The sequence below is a fragment of the Muntiacus reevesi genome, chromosome 1, assembly GCF_963930625.1.
Source record: "Muntiacus reevesi chromosome 1, mMunRee1.1, whole genome shotgun sequence".
NCBI classification, from domain to species: domain Eukaryota; kingdom Metazoa; phylum Chordata; class Mammalia; order Artiodactyla; family Cervidae; genus Muntiacus; species Muntiacus reevesi.
In genome coordinates this window covers 160,078,435-160,098,202 of record NC_089249.1, presented here as the reverse complement: position 1 = coordinate 160,098,202, position 19,768 = coordinate 160,078,435, and the positions used below count along the sequence as shown (strand labels likewise).

The following is a 19,768-nucleotide window of genomic DNA, read 5'->3' as shown; positions in this document are numbered from 1 at the left end:
ACAGAGGAAGCAAAGAGGTGGGGGGGGTTGCACTGCTGTCACTTCCTTCTGAGGGGTCCTACAGGCTCGAGTTTGGCTCTGGGGTACGCACTTGGAGAGGGAAAGGCATGAGGAACCAAAGCCAGTGCAGAAGGGCAATCATGAGGGGAGGGTTATTAGAACCACACCAGAGGAAGAACAGCTGAAGGCCCTGGGGGTATTTCTCTTGGAGAAAAGAGATGAAGCTGTCATCTTGAAAAGAGAGGAAGAGAGACTACTTGCTCTGTGTTATACCCACCACGACCTCCTAGCCCTGCAGTTACCACATCACTGTGAAACCACCTGCTTCTAAATCCTCAGTCCTCCCTGAACCACAGCTCCTTGCAGGGAGTCTGTGTGTGAGTCACTTCTGAGGTGACCAGCAACTAGCCCACGGACAGGACACAGCTAATGCTGACCTGAAAGCAGAAGTGACAGGAAGGCCTATTGTGGCTCCAGAAAGGGAAGCTTTCTAACAATCCAGTTGCCTCCAACAGGCCAGGATATTTGGGAGGAAGGGCTTCCCCAGAGGCTCAGAGAGTAAAGAATCTGCCTGCAATGCAAGAGACCTGGGTTCAATTCCTGGGTTGGGAAGATCCCCTGGAGAAGGAAATGGCAACCCACTCCTGGACAATCCCATGGACAGAGGAGCCCGGCGGGCTACAGTCCATGGGGACGCAAAGAGTCGGACACGACTGAGCGACTAACACAGTGACACAACACACATCCTGTCAGGGAAGGGTCTGGTGCTAACAGCAAGCTCTCCTGACAGGAGAAGGATGCAGGACAAAATGGCCCCCTGAGACTTCTTCCAGTTCTAGGACCCAGCCCCTTGAAGCAGTGGGGGAGCCACAAGGGGAAGAAATAATACTGACAGAGCACACGTCAGGCAGCACACACAGGAGCACACACACCTGCTCCATGTCAGTCACTACTTCATTAACCCTCACAATGCCGTGGGGTAGGCACTCTTATCACTTTCACTTTACTGTTGGGGAATCTGAGGCTCAGAGAAGTTCAATAACTTGCCAAAACCAAAGAAGAGCAGGAGCTAGAACTGAAACACAAAGGCTGCCCACTGCGGCTGAGGAACAAACTTCTGCCCTCCTGGCCACGCAGAAGGCAGTTCTAGGCCTTTGCAACTAAAGGTGCTCCAAGGGCAATAATCTTTTTAAAAATTATTTTAAATAGTTTTTTTTAATATTTTATTTATTTGGCTGTGCCAGGTCTTAGTTGCAGCATGTGCCAGGTCTTTAGATGTGGCATTCGGGATCTAGTTCCCTGAGCAGGGATCGAACCCTGCCCCCTGCATTGGGAGCCTGCAGTCTTAGCCACTGGACCACCAGGGAAGTCCCCAAGGGTAAAAATATTAATTGACTTCATCTCCCACTGATGCTTAGACTTTTCAAAAGCATTTTTACATCTATAAGCCCAAGAGCCCTTGGCTAAAAGGTCCGGCTCAGTGAAACACAACTGGTCTGGGGCTACCTGCTCTGTCAAGAGCCTAGGGGTTGCACTCCCCTCTTAGACCCGATCCAAAGAACACAAGCTGCTATGCAAGGGGTCTGGGAAGGCTCTTTTGAAGGAGGTAATATCTGAGAGAAGTGTTAAAACGATGAACCAGACATGGGAGCGGGCAGAGTCCGGCAGGAGAGAGGAAAAGGCATTCCAGACAGAAGAAACAGCAGGAGCAGAGAGAAGCAGGAAGGGTGTGGAGAATCACAAGCAGCTTAGGGAGGCTGAAACACTAAACTCAAAGTGAACAGTGAAAGGACATAGTGAACAAAGAGGTAAGCAGGGGCTGCTAAATGATGAAGGACTTTGAATGCCATGCTAAGGAATCAGGACTTGATTTATCCTGAGGGCAAAAAAGAAGAGTTACTGTAGGCTAGTTACTAGTTACTAGCTAGAATAGTGGTAAGATCAAAGCTTTGCATTGGGAAGATGGCTGGGGTGGCAGGAGAAGAGGTGAGGGGCGGCTGGTGGTGAGACTGGAGGTGTGAAGGTGATGTGGAGTAAGACAAGCAAGACCTGCAGCTTGGGCTGGGCTGTATGACAAGGCTCCTCTACCATAATTCACTCCCAATCCGGGCCAAAATTCTATTCTCTGGAATCCCAATCCAACTCACACTGCCAGGGATCCAGACCTGCTCTACAGGCTACTAATTCTGTGGCCCTGCTACACTCCTTTCTCTAATATGACTGTAGGGAGGAAAATAAAGCTAATCACTAAACTCACTCAGTGCCAAGCATTATGCTGGGTCCTTTACACAAACAATCTCAGCTGTGCAACCAGCCACCGTCGGAGGGAGATTACTGTTGGTACCCCAACTGGGCAGATGAGGAAACCGAAGTTAAGAGCTGGAAACCTACCAACGGTCACGCAGCTACTGAAGGGAGGAGTCGGGATTTGAGCCGACTTCTAACTCACAGCAGAGACGGCTCTGCTAACTATACTGCCTAGGAGAGTGCAGAGGAGGAAAGGGTGAAGGTTCTATGTCCTGGGCTTCTCCATGGACCCTGGGGAAAATAGTGGATGTAATATAACGAGTGGAAGCCCCTAAGCACAACCGCTAAGAAAGAATAGCAGTAGGAAACCCGACTCCAAACAAAGGAATCAGGATGTCCCCTGTTCTCGGCAGCCTTCAGTTACTGGGAGAGAAGCGAAAGCTTGGACCTGAGAACTAAAGAGACAGGGGAAAAAAGCCCCAACCTGGTTGGGGGCGGGGCGGGGCGTGTGGACACCGGGGAGGGGCGGGGCTCGGACAGGGAAAGCGCCCTGGGGGCGGGGCTTACTAAGGGGCGGGGCTCTCTGGGCCCGACCAAGTCTAAGGACCTGCCGGACCCTATGAGGAGGTGGGCCGCGAGAGGGCGGGGCTGCAGGAGGGGCGGGGCCACAGCTGCGCTTGCAACCCACGGACTCCTTAGGTCACCTACCCACGACTGGACCCAACCCTCGTTCCATACCCTGACTCCGGCAGGGCTGATCCGGGATCTCGATGGTGTAGTCCAGCTGGGCTGAAGCCATGGTGAAGGAGCCGGCCCTCAGCTTGGGCCTCCGGCAGGAACTCCCGCTCGCGCGCCTGCACCTCACCCAAGCGACTCCTGGGCACCGCCCAAGCACCACCCACCTCCCTCGACGCTACCCAATCCCCAAGCCGCGCTCTGTGACCTCTACCCCTAGTAACCACCGAGTGTCTCTCGGAGCCTCTCGCCTCACCCCGCTTGCTAGGCCCTAGCAACCATGCCCCGCCCTGCTCTATCTCTGGCCCCGGCCATTGGCTAACTCGCTTTGTCTGGATTAGGTATTGGCCAGCTAAGACGCCAGTCAGGAAGAGTCCCCACCCTCCCGTGTAGGTAAGGGGGTCTGTGGGAGAGTTGCGTTTTCTAGGGATCAGGAGGGTTTCCCTTCTTAACCGAGTCTTATCCTACCGAACGGACAACAGTGCCCTTTGACTTGCATCGTCTAGCTTCTTCCACCGACCTCTACCAACCGCAGCTCCGAGGACTGGAGGTAGAAAAACCATACAAAACGGCCACAGTGGTGCGTGCCAGCCCCTCCACCCAGTTGGTCGAGGCTTATTTTGAGTGGTGGGATGGGTAGAATGCAAAGGAGGCGCTATCTTCTGGAGAAGACTTTAGAGAGTGCCCTGTTCGTGCGCGACATAAGGGGTTAGGGAGTAAAGTTTTCTTAAATTTATCCACGCACTTAAAAGATATTTACTTACCATCTGTTACATAAGCGGACTCTAGTTAGGATTGCTTTTGACCCTGACTTCCACAAGTCTCTTGGAGAAGGGAAAGGCTACCCACTCCAATATTCTGGCCTAGAGTATTCCCTGTACAGTCCACGGGGTCGCAAAGAGTCGGACACGACTGAGCAACTTTCACTTCGCTTCACTTCCGTAATTCTTAAAAGGAGAGGGAGAGAGACCATGCATGAACCAGCTCTAATACTATGCGAGGGATAAATACTACAAGAAGAGTAGGCCCTAAGGATTTTAGGAGCTCAGATTTAGAAGGGGAATTTATGGCAGTGCAGATGGCTCTTGAGCTGGGCTTTGAAAGACATGTGGAGACATGAGTCCTTGCATGGCTCAAAGAGGAAAGTAAGGGGTTGGTGCCAGGAACTCTGAGCATCTTCTGGCCAGAGGAGACACTAATGGGAGAGCAACTTTGGAAGAATAGGTAGGCCCAGATTCTGGAGGGTCTTTGATGCCACACTCAACCCTGAATTTATGGGTAGATCTTACTGATGGAAAAATATTTCCAATGCATTTTATGCCACCGAGCACCAGAGCTTAGACTTTATCCTAAGGACAATGGGGAAGCTGCAGAGGTTTAAACAAAAGAGTAACAATCAGATTAATGTTTTAGAAAGATCAATGAAAAGAATGGATTGGAGACTGGGAGAAGGAGGGAGACCAGTTTAGGACATTGTTTCAGTCATATGAAAGGATTATGGTGGCCTGAAGCGTGGAGAAGTAACAGGATTGAAAAGAAGGATGAATTTCTTAGACACTTATGAATTTAAAAGAACTGGACTTGGTGACTGGTTGGATGTGGGGTAAGTAGGAAAAGTGAAGAATGTCTAAATTCCTGCCTTGGGCAAACAGAAAGGAGAGTTGTTAGGAAAGAATTAGTTCTGGGCATGGTGAGTTTGAGATGCCAGTGGAATATCCAAGTGGAAGTGTCCAGGAGGCAGCTGAGTATGCCTGACTGGAGTTTGCAAGATACGTCTAAACTGGAAATTAAAATATTTAGTCTGTAGTGTCTTAAAGATGGCAGCCACACACTGGACTGATTTGTTTGGCTTGCCCGGAGAGTCTGTGTAGAGAAAGAAGAGATGGTCCAGTGGCTAAAACTCCATGCTCCCAGTGCAGGGGACCTGAGTTTGATCCCTGGTCACAGAATTAGATTCCACATGCCCCAATAAAGAGTTCTCATGCTGCAACTAAAGATCCCGCATGCCACAACTGAGCATGCAGGAGTTTATTTTTTCGGGCAGCCAAAGAAATAAACATTTTTAAAAGAAGAGGAGAGAGCCTAGGACAGAACCCTGAGAAGCACCTGTGTTTGAGGTTCTGGCGAAGGAGAATGAATCTGCAAAGGTAACTGAGGTGAAGTATCTACAGTTCAGTTCAGTCGCTCAGTCATGTCCGACTCTTTGCGACCCCATGAATTGCAGCACGCCAGGCTTCCCTGTCCATCACCAACTCCCGGAGTTTACTCAAACTCATGTCCATCGAGTTGGTGATGCCATCCAGCCATCTCATCCACAGTTGTTCATTAATCAGTAGTAGAACGTGCTTTTCCAGTAACCAAGGAGAAAAGTGTTAAAGGCTGGTTACTAATCAAGACAAATAAAATCTAAAAAGATTCACTGAATTTAGAAACAAGGAAGTGGTTGTAAAGGCAGTTTCAGTGGAACTGCAGGAGCAGAGGTCAAATTACATTGAGCTGAAAAGTAAGTGGGAAGGTGAGGAAGTGAAGACTATACTTTCAAGAAGTTTGGCTCTTTAGGAGAAGAGAGAGGTGATAGCTGGAAGGAGAGACAGGTTTTTATTCATATGGGAGAAATGCTGTCGGTATGGATCCAGCAAAGAGGAAGAAGATTATAGGGAAGAGGAAATAACAGAGTGGTGCCCCCAGGTAAAGAATAAAGTTGGGGATCCAAAGCACTGATGGCAGAATTCACTCCAGAGATGTCTGCCTTGTGACAGAAAGGAAGCATGTAAGACTAGTACATTAGTAGATTTGGTAGCAGGAAGTTGAGAAAATTCATGTTTGGTGGATTCTATTTTTTCTGTGTAGTAGGACCATGGTATTAGCCAGGGAGAGAGAGATTGGAGATGGAGTGCAAGATTTGAGATGAGCAGAGGAGGATTGAAATAGCTGCCTTGGAGAATGGAAGCAGGTTGACTGGGCTAGCCTATAGATTTCTGGGAAGTTATGAGCCCTGTTGAGGTTCAGTTCAGTTCAGTCGCGCAGTCGTGTCCAACTGTTTGCAACCCCATGGATGCAGCACGACAGGCCTCCCTGTCCATCGCCAACTCCCGGAGTTTACTCAAATTCATGTCCAAGTCAGTGATGCCATCCAACCATCTCATCCTCTGTTGTCTCCTCCTCCTGCCTTCAGTCTTTCCCAGCATCAGGGTCTTTTCAAATGAGTCAGTTCTTCGAATCAGGTAGCCAAAGTATTAGAGTTTCAGCTTCAGCATCAGTCCTTCTCTTGAGGTTGGAGACCATTAATTTATTGTAGCAGCAGTCTGCATGGTTGTGTGCTATGTATTTTTCCCCCAACAATATTCGACCATCTACTGGTGGATGCAGAAAGGTGAATTGAGTTGATCTAAGTTTGAATTTTATCAGGTGGATGAAATGGAAGGACAAAGGACAAGGAAGTTGAGGATCCTGGCGAAATAGTGATTGAGATGGTGAATCATAGACCCTAAACTGCACAGGAGAGTGTAAAAGTGTTACGGGCTGGAGGTCCCAGTGAAATCAGAGAACCCAGATCTTGGAAACAGTTGAATGAGAGAATTATGTTCACAAAGTGGAGTAATGAAGTTTGAGTAGTTTCAGGTGATGACAAGGTCCAGGGTGTGGCCACGGTAGTAGGGTGCCAAAATGGAGTACAGAAGACAGCCAGGATGTTGATATGGCCTTTGAAATCCGCCACCACCACCCCCACCCACCCCGCCGCCAGGTGATGGCAGAACTCGAAGCGGGGAAAGGCAGGAGGATGCTTATGAGCCAAGTACCAAAGTCCTTGATGAATATAGCAGGTTGTTCTGTAGTCTGTAGATGACAGCAGGAGGAGGGGCAAAGGTCAATACAGCTGAATGGCATGACGCTAAAGTAGCAAGTGTTTTCACAAAGAACAGGTAGAGTAGCAACTGAGGTGGGCTTTGGTAGGGAGACCCTAGCCCCTCTCCCAGCCCTGAGATCCCTGGGGTGTAAAAGTGTAAGCGGCCTTCTCCAAGGTTAGCTATGCAGAAATGGTGCCCCGAGGAAGACCCAGCATTCGGGGTAAGCTGGAGCTGAGCAGAGCAAGTGTGGAGCCGCTAAGGAGCTAAGGGTGGGGGAGACTTTGCTGATCAGGAACAAAAGATTTGAGGGCAGAGTAAGAAGTTTGGAAGGGAAGGAAAGGCAAGAAATCAGGTCCAGGAGGATGAAGCATAGAGCAGAACATAGGAGACTCTGGTTGACCTAAATAATTTACATCTTGGGGGGAGAGCATGAGGGCAGGCCTGCAGAGTGGAGCCAGAGGCAGAACTGAGTCTGGGACGAGGAAAAGGGGGTCTGTGGGTAGAGAAAGAGGGTAAGTCTGGGCAACTGGTGAAGGCAGAGGGTTTTGCAGGAAAGTGATAGGGAAAATGGTCTGTGGAGAGAGGATGGAGAGAATGGCAGCTGACTGTGGGGAAGAGATGGGGGCATATGGAGTCTGTGGGGAGCTGGTGGGTAGCAGAAGGGGTGTGTGAAGAGGGTATGAGTAGGGAGCAGAAGGAAGAACATCTATGAGGAAAAAGTGACATTGTAGTGCATTTGGCCCTAAGAGGGAGGTGAAGGTCCTGGGCATGAAGTTTGGAAGAAGAATGTCTCTCTCTCTCCCTCCATCTCTCCCTCTCTCTCTCTGAGTGAGGAGCTGAGAGTGAGGAGTAGGACTGGGAGAGGCCTCTGTCCATTCTGCAGGTGGAACCAGCAGGAACAGGAGAGAGCAGCTGCCTTGTCTCCAAGGCCATGTGAGGACAGGGAACCAGGCTGGCAGCCCATGTCCTGGAGGCCTCTTGCTTTTTGAAATATGTCTTTTGATTTAGGAGGACAAAAAAAGCCCTCTGAGAAATTTTATTTAGAAACAAGACCTAGTGACCTTCTGATTTTTAATACCTCTTCTCTCTTGTTGTTAAGGACCTTTGGCTTAGTACAAGAGCTGGGGGTTTTGAGGTTTCTATGATTTTCGTTTCCCGGCATGAAGAAGAACCATTTGGCTGCTATAGAAATGATTTATGGATGAGTCTAGATTTATTAATCACCTCTGAAGATGGAGAGGAAATTAAAAACAAAGAGACCACTCTAGGCTGAAGACAAAGTAGGTTTGTCGTCCTTGCAGAAGACCTTGCCAAGGTTAGAAGGCCACAGACAAACCAATTTGGACAGGGGCTCCTAATCCAGATTTTAATTTCATGTGCTTTGATTTTTTCAGACCATTTTCTCTCCAAGGTAAAATAATGACCATTTTAATTGGCTGCCACTTACAGAGAGATTCCAATAAGCCTGATGGCACACGTATATTTTTCTCTGGCATTCCGGGTATTCTCTGGTTCTTATGATCAAGCTGGTGAAACTGACTTTTACTGCATTCTGCATGCCATGATCAGTTGACTATAAATTAAATCCTCTTCTCCAAAAGCCATTTTCCATTAGTGCTAATTTGTTTGCTTCTCATTTCCACTGATCATTAGAGTCTCTGGTTGTGAGCACCAAATTGGAAATGATTTCTTTGACATTTCAAAAAATTTTCTCCTCTTCTTGAATGCCATTTGGCTGTAGCTAAAGAACATTATGGTTTGCAGAGGAACAGTTCACTCCAATTACAATTTAACTGACCGTTCATGGCACTGAATCCCTCTCCTTAGTGTCCAAAGATGACACCGCTGCTGACATTGCTATTTCCTGTCGTAGCTGTAAAATGCATCATAGACTTTGCACCGGCCTTCTTGGATGGGAATCTGCCACTCTGCACATGGCAGCTTTGGGAAGTTGGTGGTTTTATGGACCTACATATCATGAACGTTCAGACATAACCATCTAAACGGGAGCTGACTGATTTCTTCACTCATTCATCCAGCGAGCATTTATTAAACATCTTCTTTGTGCCAGGCCAGGCCCTGGGGACACAGCGACAGGGAGGACCAATCCTGCCCTTGAGGAACTCACACTCTAGTGGGAGCGATGGTGAAGTTTTACAGCATAGCAGGAGAAGAGTGGCAGATGTAGAACCACACACCTGGAAACCCCTAGCTGTCTGGGGGAATTGTGTCAGGGCAGAAAGGAGCCTGGCTATTCCCTGATGGCAGAGCAGGCTTGAGATACGAGAGGACCCTGGAAGGTCCTGGGGAGTTGAGAAGTCGGTGCCGGTTGCAATGTGGAAGTGACTGTTCATTGTGAGGCTAGGCTGGGGTCAAGTTTTGAAGGACATTTTATGCCACATTGAGTGTAAACTTTATCCTGTAGGCCAGAGGGGGAAATCTGGAGATAAAGAAGGGAGGAAGTGTAGAAGCTTGAAGGAAAGTCTTTGTTTCTGTTTTATGTTGGGGTTGGCAAAGATTGGAATAAGTATAAGAGAAATGAGAGGAGGTGGAGAGACTGAAGATGGAGGAGCAGAATCTAGCACACACAGTGAAGCTGGGTGCCCGTGCGATGAGGTTAAGTGTAGAGGGAGAGGAAGTTCCCTGGTGGCCTAGTGGTTAGGATTCTTGGCTTTCACTGCCATGGCCTGGGTTCAGTACCTGCTCCAGGAACTGAGATCCCACAGGCCGTGCGGCACAGCCAGAAAGAAAAAAAAAAATGGAAGGAGAGAAGGCAGTTGCTACTGATGGGCTGTTTTCTCTGTGAAGCAGGAAGCAAGGTTATCAGGGCATCTTTCCTGACCCCTCCAGCTTCCATTCTCCAGTCACCAGGTCCTGCTGCTCCAGCCTATGTGACATTTCTACTTCTCTCCAGCCCCAGTGTCATCAGCATCTTTTGCCAAGATTAGGGGAACAGCTTCCTAACTGCTGCCCCACCTTTAGTCTTGCCCCCTCCTGATCACCTTTCTGCACTGCAGTCAAAATGATATTTCTAGGACAAAGTCATTTCTTGTCACTCTTGACTTCTTGTTGTTGTTGTTTAGTTGCTACATCATGTCCGACTCTTTTGAAACCCCTTGGACTGTAGCCCACCTGGCTCCTCTGTCCATAGAATTTCCCAGGCAACAATACTTGAGTGGGTTGCCATACCCTCCTCCAGGGGATCTTCCCAACCTAGGGATTGAACCCATGTATCCTGAATTGGCAGGCAGATTCTTTACTGCTGAGCCATCAGGGAAGCCCACCACTCTGGACTTCAATCAGTTCAGTCGCTCAGTCATGTCCGACTCTTTGCAGCCCCATGAATCGCAGCATGCCAGGCCTCTCTGTCCATCACCAACTCTTGGAGTTCACTCAGACTCATGCCCATCAAGTCGATGATGCCATTCAGCCATCTCATCCTCTGTCATCCCCTTCTCCTCCTGCCCCCAATCACTCCCAGCATCAGGGTTTTTTCCATTGAGTCAACTCTTCGCATGAGGTGGCCAAAGGACTGGAGTTTCAGATTCAACATCAGTCCTTCCAATGAACACCTAGGACTGATCTCCTTTAGGATGGACTGGTTGGCTCTCCTTGTAGTCCAAGGGACTCTCAAGAGTCTTCTCCAACACCACACTTCAAAAGTATCAATTGTTCGGCGCTCAGCTTTCTTCACAGTCCAACTCTCACATCCATACATGACCACTGGAAAAACCATAGCCTTGACCAGATGGACCTTTGTTGGCAAAGTAATGTCTCTGCTTTTTAATATGCTGTCTAGGTTGGTCATAACTTTCCTCCCAAGGAGTAAGTGTCTTTTATTTTCATGGCTGCAGTCACCATCTGCAGTGATTTTAGAGCCCAAAAAAATAAAGTCTGACAGTTTCCAGTGTCTCCCCATCTATTTCCCATGAGGTGATGGGACCAGATGCCGTGATTGTAGTTTTCTGAATGTTAAGCTTTAAGCCAACTTTTTCACTCTCCTCTTTCACTTTCATCAAGAGGCTTTTTAGTTCTTCTTCACTTTCTGCCATAAGGGTGGTGTCATCTGCATATCTGAGGTTATTGATATTTCTCCCGGCAATCTTGATTCCAGCTTGTGCTTCTTCCACCCCAGCGTTTCTCATGATGTACTCTGCATATAAGTTAAATAAGCAGAGTGACAATATACAGCCTTGACGTACTCCTTTTCCTATTTGGAACCAGTCTGTTGTTCCATGTCCAGTTCCAACTGTTGCTTCCTGACCTGCATACGGGTTTCTCAAGAGGCAGGTCAGGTGGTCTGGTATTCCCATCTCTTGAAGAATTTTCCACAGTTTATTGTGATCCACACAGTCAAAGGCTTTGGCATACTCAATAAAGCAGAAATAGATGTTTTTATGGAACTCTCTTGCTTTTTCGATGATCCAGCGGATATTGGCAATTTGATCTCTAGTTCCTCTGCCTTTTCTAAATCCAGCTTGAACATCTGGAAGTTCACGGTTCACATATTGCTAAAGCCTGGCTTGGAGAATTTTGAGCATTACTTTACTAACGTATGAGATGAGTGCAATTGTGCAGTAGTTTGAGCATTATTTGGGATTGCCTTTCTTAGGGATTGGAATGAAAACTGACCTTTTCCAGTCCTGTGGCCACTGCTGAGTTTTCCAAATTTGGTGGCATATTGAGTGCAGCACTTTCACAGCATCATCTTTTAGGATTTGAAATAGCTCAACTGGAATTCTATCACCTGCACTAGCTTTGTCCATAGTGATGCTTCCTAAGGCCCACTTGACTTCACATTCCAGGATGTCTGGCTCTAGGTGAGTGATCACACCATTGTGATTATCTGGGTCATGAAGATCTTTTTTGTACAGTTCTTCTGTGTATTCTTGCCACCTCTTCTTAATATCTTCTGCTTCTGTTAGGTCCATACTATTTCTGTCCTTTATCAAACCCATCTTTGCATGAAATGTTCCCTTGGTATCTCTAATTTTCTTGAAGAGATCTCTAGTCTTCCCCATTCTGTTGTTTTCCTCTATTTCTTTGCATTGATCACTGAAGAAGGCTTTCTTATCTCTCCTTGCTATTCTTTGGAACTCTGCATTCAAATGGGAATATCTTTCCTTTTCTCCTTTGCTTTTCGCTTCTCTTCTTTTCACAGCTATTTGTAAGGCCTCCTGAGACAGTCATTTTGCCTTTTTGCATTTCTTTTCCATGGGGATGCTCTTGATTGTTGCCCAAGGGTTTCCTATATGTTAGGCAATTTGTAGACCCTTATGAGAGTCAACTCTTATTATCCCCTCTTCTCAGGTAAGAGAAGTGAAATCTGGAGAAATTAAGTAATTTGCATAAGATAACACAGGCAGGAGGTAGAAGATCATCCAACTCCTGTGTCTGTATTCCTAGCCACTACACTGTACTGCCTCCCACCCACACTTCTTTAAATATGCCTTAAACTTGCACACCTCTGAACCTCTACATGTTTTATTCCCTCCGCCTGGAATACAATTTCCTCACCACTTCACCTGGCCAGCTGCAGATGCCTTTCAGCCTAGTTGGCATCTCCTCTGGAAATCTTCCATAACAGCTGGGTTAGGTGTCCCTTGCTTGCATTCCCGCAGTATCCTGTTGGCTTGCCCCATTCTAGCGCTTACTACACTATTGGTCTTAAAATTGCTTATTTACAGGGCTCTATGCCACACTTAACCTTACCCACTTAGGGCAGGAACTGTGTCTTTCTCAGTTATCTCTAGAGGGATGGGGCTTGTGGGATGGGACACACTTGTCTCCCAGTATTTGTTGAATTTCACATTGAATGGAGTTGCTTATAGTGAAGTTGGCAGTGGACCAGGAAGATTCCTAGTCACATCTGAGACAATTCACTGAGGATTTACATACAGTGTGACAGGCACTGGAGACTGAAAGACGGGGCAAAGAGAGGCAGCAACCTGGGATGCGGGCTGTCCAAGAGAAGATGTCGGGGTGGAGAGGCATGAGGGAACAAAGCCTTTTGAGTAGGAGAGGTGGCCAGGGATGTTAGTTGTTGCCCCAACAGAACAGGTGAGCAAAGGACTAAAATTGACCTGCTGCTGCTGCTGCTGCTGCTAAGTCTCTTCAGTCGTGTCCGACTCTGTGCGACCCCATAGACGGCAGCCCACCAGGCTCCCCCGTCCCTGGGATTCTCCAGGCAAGAACACTGGAGTGGGTTGCCATTTCCTTCTCCAATGCATGAAAGTAAACAGTGAAAGTGAAGTCACTCAGTCGTGTCCGACTCTTAGCGACCCCGTGGACTGCAGCCTACCAGGCTCCTCTGTCCATGGGATTTTCCAGGCAAGAGTACTGGAGTGGGTTGCCATTGACTTCTCCAAGATTGACCTGCACCTCTTCATTGACCTGCACAATTAGGAGGTTATCAGAGACATGGCTGAAGTAATGCAAGTTGGAGGGGTAGGGGTGGCAGAGAAACAGAACTGTAGTGAGTTGAGGAGAAAATGGTCTGTGGAGGAACAGAAAGTGTGTAAGAAGCTTTGCTGTGAAGTGAGAAAACCAGAAAGGTGACTGGAGGGGGACAGGGGGTAGAGATAAGTGATTTTTGTTTTCTTTATTTTTTTGCTTATTTTTATTTTCGGATCGGTAAGAAGTAAGTTAACAGAAAAATGCCTAATTAAAGAGACCAGTTGAGGACCCAGGGGAATAGGGAGTAAAGGATGGAGTGAGGGCTCCAAGGAGACTGGCTTGGTAGGTGCAGAGCTCTGGTAAAGGGGTAAAGAAGGAAAAGAGAAGGATGGATATGGATTCCATAACACAAGAAGAATGAAGATACTGAGGACATTCTTGCCTAATGGCCTATAACTTTTTGTTGAGCCCACAAGTAGATCTCCTGAGACCAGAGGGAAGAGATGGAAGGGTAAGGACCTCGGAGTTGTAGATTTCCCAGGCCATTCACAAAGTTTAGACTGTAGACTGTGAGTGTGAATGCCAAACTGGATGGAGGTCACTGGAGTCCAGATCATGTGCCTTTCCTGTGAGCCCCAACATATCATGGGTTTAACCCCACCAAAGCACTTTGCACTTTTCAATAAAATCACCTGGTTGCCTTTCTCTCTGCCTCATCAATCAGCAAGCACCCTGAGAGCAAAGAATATATTTGTTGTGTTAACCACTGCCAGTCCTTGTGCTTGGCTAGGACTGGCACCCAGGACATCTGTTTAATTAATTACTGTGTGGAGTTTAGGAAAGTAAAGTGCTCATTATGAACACAGTGTGTTGAATGTCAATTTAAATAACACTTGTTGAATATCGTAATGTGCCAGGGATGATGCTGGCCAAAATCACGAACATGGAACAGGTTGATGTTGGAATTGCCTGGCAGCTTGTGGGCAAACAAGAGGGCTTAGTGTAGGAGGGAGTGGCCAGTGAATCAGCAGTGGGTCAAGGGAGAGGGAGAAAGACAGGAGGCCTGACCTCAGAGGAAAGGAAGTGACTGAGGATCTTAGAGAATAGTGTGTTAAGTTGGAGGAAGCTAGCAGTCTCCTCTTAATTCCCACTGGAAGCATTAATGTAAGGGATGCACTGGTGCTGGGGACAGAGTCAGATTTCAGTTGTGGAAAAATGTACATGGAAGACGTTCTTTGGCCTGAGATGTTTGAAATTTTATCTTGAGGGTAATGGGAAACAAATGAAGAGTTTTAAGCGAATCTGCCCGATTCGCATTTTTTTTTTAAAGAATCTCACATCACTACACGGAGAATATAGCCAATATTTTGTAATAACTGTAAATGGAGTGTAACCTTTAAAACTGTATAAAAAAATAAAGCACATTTTATTGTAATGATAAAAAAAAAAAAAAAGACTTTCACATCACTATGGCGATTAGGATGGGGTAAACCTGAAGATCAGTTAGGGGGCTGAAGCAGGGATCCCCGTGAGGGATGGGGGTAAACTACAACAGTGGCAGTGGAGATGGAGATAGACAATCTGAGGGAGAATTTGATGGTCTAGTTGGCAGGAATCTGGCAACAGTTCTGATAAGGAGGGCAAGGGAGAAGAATACAGCAAAGATTTCTCTTGAGTGACTAGAGAGTGATAACAGACACTGAAATAGGACCAACACAGGCACAGGAACAGGTGGGAGGCCTTGATGATGGGACTCTTTGAGGGGTGTATGAAACCTACCAAGGAAGATGTTGGTGGTCATTTAGTCATGTTCTATGGTTTTTCCAGTAGTCATGTATGAGAGTTGGACTATAAAGAAAGTTGAGCACTGAAGAATTGATGCTTTTGAACTGTGGTATTGGAGAAGACTCTTGAGAGCCCCTTGGACTGCAAGGAGATCCAACCAGTCCATCCTAAAGGAAATCAGTCCTCAATATTCATTGGAAGGACTGATGCTGAATCTGAAACTCCAGTACTTTGGCCACCTGATGCGAAGAACTGACTCACTGGAAAAGACCCTGGTGCTGGGAAAGATTGAAGACGGGAGGAGAAGGGGACGAAAGAGGATGAGATGGTTGGATGGTATCACTGACTCAATGAACATGAGTTTGAGTAAACTCCGGGAATTGGTGATGGACAGGGAGGCCTATCATGCTGCAGTCCATGGGGTCACAAAGAGTTGGACATGACTGAGCGACTGAACTGATGGATTTGGGAGTCATAAAACCTACATACAGTCCATCCTAAAGGAGATCAGCCCTGGGTGTTCATTGGAAGGACTGATGTTGAAGCGGAAACTCCAATACTTTGGCCACCTCATGCGAAGAGTTGACTCATTGGAAAGGACCCTGATGCTGGGAGTGATTGGGGGCAGGAGGAGAAGGGGATGACAGAGGATGAGATGGCTGGATGGCATCACCGACTCGATGGGCATGAGTTTGAGTAAACACCGGGAGTTGGTGATGGACAGGGAGGCCTGGCGTGCTGCAATTCATGGGGTCACAAAGAGTTGGACACAGTTCAGCAACTGAGCTGAACTGAACTGAACTGAAATGAAAACCTACAGATGTAATAGGAACTCGAAATTGGTACATTTCTCCCCCTTACCCACTATTTTCTTTAATTCTTTTTAAAATTGTACTTACTGGTTTTTTCAATCATCATCAAATCTCTTTTTTTTTTTTTTTGGCTACCCTGAGTGGCTTGCGGGATCTTAGTTCCTCGACTTGGGATTGAAACCCAGGTCCCCGCAGTAAAAGCACCAAGTCCTCATCACTGGACCATCAAGGAATTCCCATCAAATCTTATTTTGAAGACAAGTTGAGACAGAAATAAATAAGTAGCTGGAGTCTCTTACGTGAACATGATTGCCCCTCTTTACTTCCCCCTACCACTCAAAACTTCACCGATTTAAGACTAAAGAAATATTAAAAGAAACATAAAAGCTCAGTAAAAGAGGCAATAGCAGACGAAAGTCAATAGATACTTGGAAGGCAGAAGGCAGGTGGTGAAGCGTTACCTGGATAGAAGCTTTGTAAGAAATTACAGACTCAGTACCAACCAGGGGAGATTACCAACATGAAGCAAATCAGGTCACCCAGTTTAACCTCAGAGAGGTCTAATGCCTGGGAAGCATGAGTTACCCCAGAAGGTCAGCTTGGAGGCACAGGGTTAAACACAGGCTCTTGGCTGGAGTCCGTGTGCAGAGCCCCAGAGCTCTGCTCTCAAAAGCCAAATAATTCTATGGACTTTCCTGGTGGTCCAGTGGTTAAGAATTCGTCTGCCTATGCAGGAGACTCAGGTCCGATCCCTGACCCGGGAAGATCCCACGTGCCTCAGAGCAACTAAGCCCATGCTCCGCAACTATTGAGCCCGTGATCTAGAGCCTATGCACTGCGACTACTGAAGCCCGAGGGCCCTAGAGCCTGTGCTCTGCAACAGGAGAAACAACCACAATGAGAAACCCTCACAACACAGGAGTAGCGCCCCCTCCCCAACACGAGAGCAGCAAGAAACACTCAGCACAGCCAAAAAAAGCCAAACAACTCTCTAAACTGTCTTGCTGCATATGGAGGAACTCTGGAGGCTTCCATACTCAGGGACTTCAAGCAGGGTTTGAAGGGCAGGGAAGAGGTACAGGGTGGAAAACTGAGGGGTGGGGGGAAGATCCATCTACTTCATAGTGACAGCCCCAGCCCCTCCCCAACGCCTCCCCCAGGATGCCAACCACCAGGCACTTAGCACCCCTATCGTCTCATCCTCCCTGTGAAGGTAGAAGTCTTCCCCAGAGGCCCTGAGAACCTCAGGTGGGGATAGGGAAAAAAGGAAAGACCTCCACTGACATTTAAGAGTTTCTCAACGACAAATCTAGTTGTTGCCTGATAAAGAAATTTTTGAGGTTCTTCCATGGTGATCCAGTGACTGGGACTCTGTGCTCCCAATTTGATCCCTGGTCAGGGAACTAGATCCCATATGCCACAATTAAGAGTTCACCTGCTGCACTTAAAGATCCTGTGTACCACAACTAAGACCCCATGCAGTCAAATAAAAAAATACTTTTTTAAATCAACTTTCTAAAAAAACAAAAAGAAGAAGAATTTTTCAAAACTGAAGGAAACACCTATTGAAAAGAGCCCACCAAAGGCTCAGTATAATAAATGAAAAAGACCTGCACCAAGGCATATCGTCATACAATTTCAGAAACGGTTTTCAAAGCATCAGGAGTGAAAAATCAAGCCCCAGACAAAGGCACAGGGATCAGAATGACGTCAGATTTCTCAACAGCAAACCTAGGGAGGCTCAGTCTAAGGAAGCTTGTTGCTAACCTGGAATCATACACCCAACCAATCTGACATGAGGTCTGAATACTTTCAGACTTTCAAGGACACAGAAAAAAATTCCTTACTTAGGAAGCTACTGGGGAATGTGCTTCAACAAAATGAGAGAGTAAACCAAAGAACATGAGGTGGACCCAGGAAATAGGGCGATGGACAGAGAAGACTAGCAAAAAGAATTCCCAGGACAACATTTGTGTACCAGGCTTAGCAAACAGTCAGTCCAAACTGGAACAGAAAGACAAGAGGTTCATGAAAGAGAAGTCTTCAGGAAAAAGATGGGACTGATCGGTTAGAGGTTGAGCATTTGGGAAGATTGTTGCTATGTTTGAAATATTTGGAAGAAAACAGTTCTAGTACTTAGAAAATTAAACAGTTGAAAAAAGAAACAATTACTAACTCCAGATAAAACCAACTTTAAGAGAAGGAAAACATAATAGCTTGGGTGAACAGAGTTTATTTACATGATCAATAATGTAAACACTAAATATAAATTAACTATAAATTGTGGGAAACTATATTGTGAGAATGAGAGGAGGACAACAGGGCTTAGAGTGGTGTAAGAGAGCTAATTCCTCAGAATTAGAAATAAATATTGCCTAAAATTGATGAATCAGGTGGTAGTAATTATTAGTTTGTGAGGGCTGCCCTGTTACAGAGTAACACAGATGAGGTGGCTTAAATAATAGAAATTTATTCTCACAGTTCTGCACCTCAGATAAAGGTGTCCAAGATCAAGGTGTCACAGAATCGGCTTCTCCTGAGGCCTCTCTCCTTGGCTTGCAGATGGCCACCTTCAGGCGTCTTCAGATGATCTTCTCTCTTCATGTGTCGGTATCCTAAGCCCCATTTATAAGAATACCAGTTATGTTGGGTCAGAACCCACGCCGGTGACTTCATTTTAACTCAGTTACATCTTTAAAGACCCTGTCTCTAAGGAATTCCCTGTGGTTAATTCCAATGGTTAAGACTCCACGCAGGAGTCGTGGGTTCAATCCCTGGTCCGGGAACTAAGATCCCGCATGCCACATGGTGCCACCAAAAAGAATAAATAAAAAATTAAAAAGCAAACAGCAACAACTAAAAATGCAACTCTGATTTGGAAATAAGTAAATAAATAAAAAGAAATACCCCGTCTCTAAAATAGAGTCACATTCTGAGGTACTGGGAACTGGGGCTTCAACATATGAATCTGTTGAATTCAGCCTGTAGCAAGGAGTATAAACTCATTATTTGGACGTATAGAGGTAGCACCAGAAGAAATAACTGAAAGAGTTGAAAGTGGTTGCCTCTGGAGTGAGACTGGAGGATGGCAAAAGGGGAGGCAAGTGTTATTACCTTTTTACTTTTTACTGGATATCAGGTGGTCAACCGGGCCTTGAGCCCAGTCTAACTCTAAACCTGGTGTTCTTCCCATCTACTATAAGGTTCGGAGCTCCTCCAGGCCACAGCGGTGCCTCATGCCTCTGCTCACTGCCCTCAGCACCTTGCACAGCATTTTACTACGTGGGTGTGACTTACAACTGTATCACCATAACCGTTTAAGCCACTGGTGACCTAAACGGAAAGGAAATCTTAAAAAAGGGTATATATGTTTACATGTAATTGATTCACTGTGCTATACAGCAGAAATTAGCATTGTAAAGCAACTATCCTCCAATAAAAAATTTCTTTAAAATTTAAAAAGCTGCCATTTGTCAGGTTTCTTTTCCTGTTTAAAAAAAAAAAAAAGAAAAAAAAAAAAAGAAGAAACTGGGCGCAGCACGGTGAGCTGGGGGCCGTGAAACAGACTTAGCTGTGGAAGGTAAACCATTGGTGATATCCAAACAGAAGACTGCAGTGGTGTGTGGAGTCCCCACCCAGGTGGTTTGCACAGGCTTCAGCAGTCGCATCCTGGTACTGGTGACCCAGTTGGGGAAGATGGGCACGCTGGTCTCCCTGGAACCCAGCAGTGTGTGACCAGTGACATCGGCAAGGCTGTGCTGACCACTAAAGTCCTCCCCGGGAAGGATGAGTCTCTCATCCATGTCTTCACAAAGAACCTGGTGGCATTTGTGTCTCAAGAAGCTGTAAAACAGAGCCATCCTCCTCACCCTGGCCATGAAGGACAAGAACATAGAGGTGGTGAAGACCGTAAAGAAGGTGATCCAGACATGCCAGGTGTGGTGA

At 46.7% G+C, this 19,768-nt stretch overlaps 1 protein-coding gene and 1 pseudogene across 1 annotated transcript in view; one reads left to right on the top strand and one right to left on the bottom strand.

The window, feature by feature from the left end:
* Window positions 1-3,220, bottom strand: part of TMEM53 (transmembrane protein 53) — an 18,636-nt gene extending 15,416 nt beyond the window's left edge. Inside the window, exon 1 of the mRNA XM_065914361.1 lies at window positions 2,986-3,220. Coding sequence (XP_065770433.1) covers window positions 2,986-3,046 — 61 coding nt within the window. The 5' untranslated portion in view covers window positions 3,047-3,220. The remainder of the gene's footprint in view (window positions 1-2,985) is intronic.
* LOC136150596 (proteasome assembly chaperone 3 pseudogene) lies at window positions 3,045-19,768 on the top strand (annotated as a pseudogene).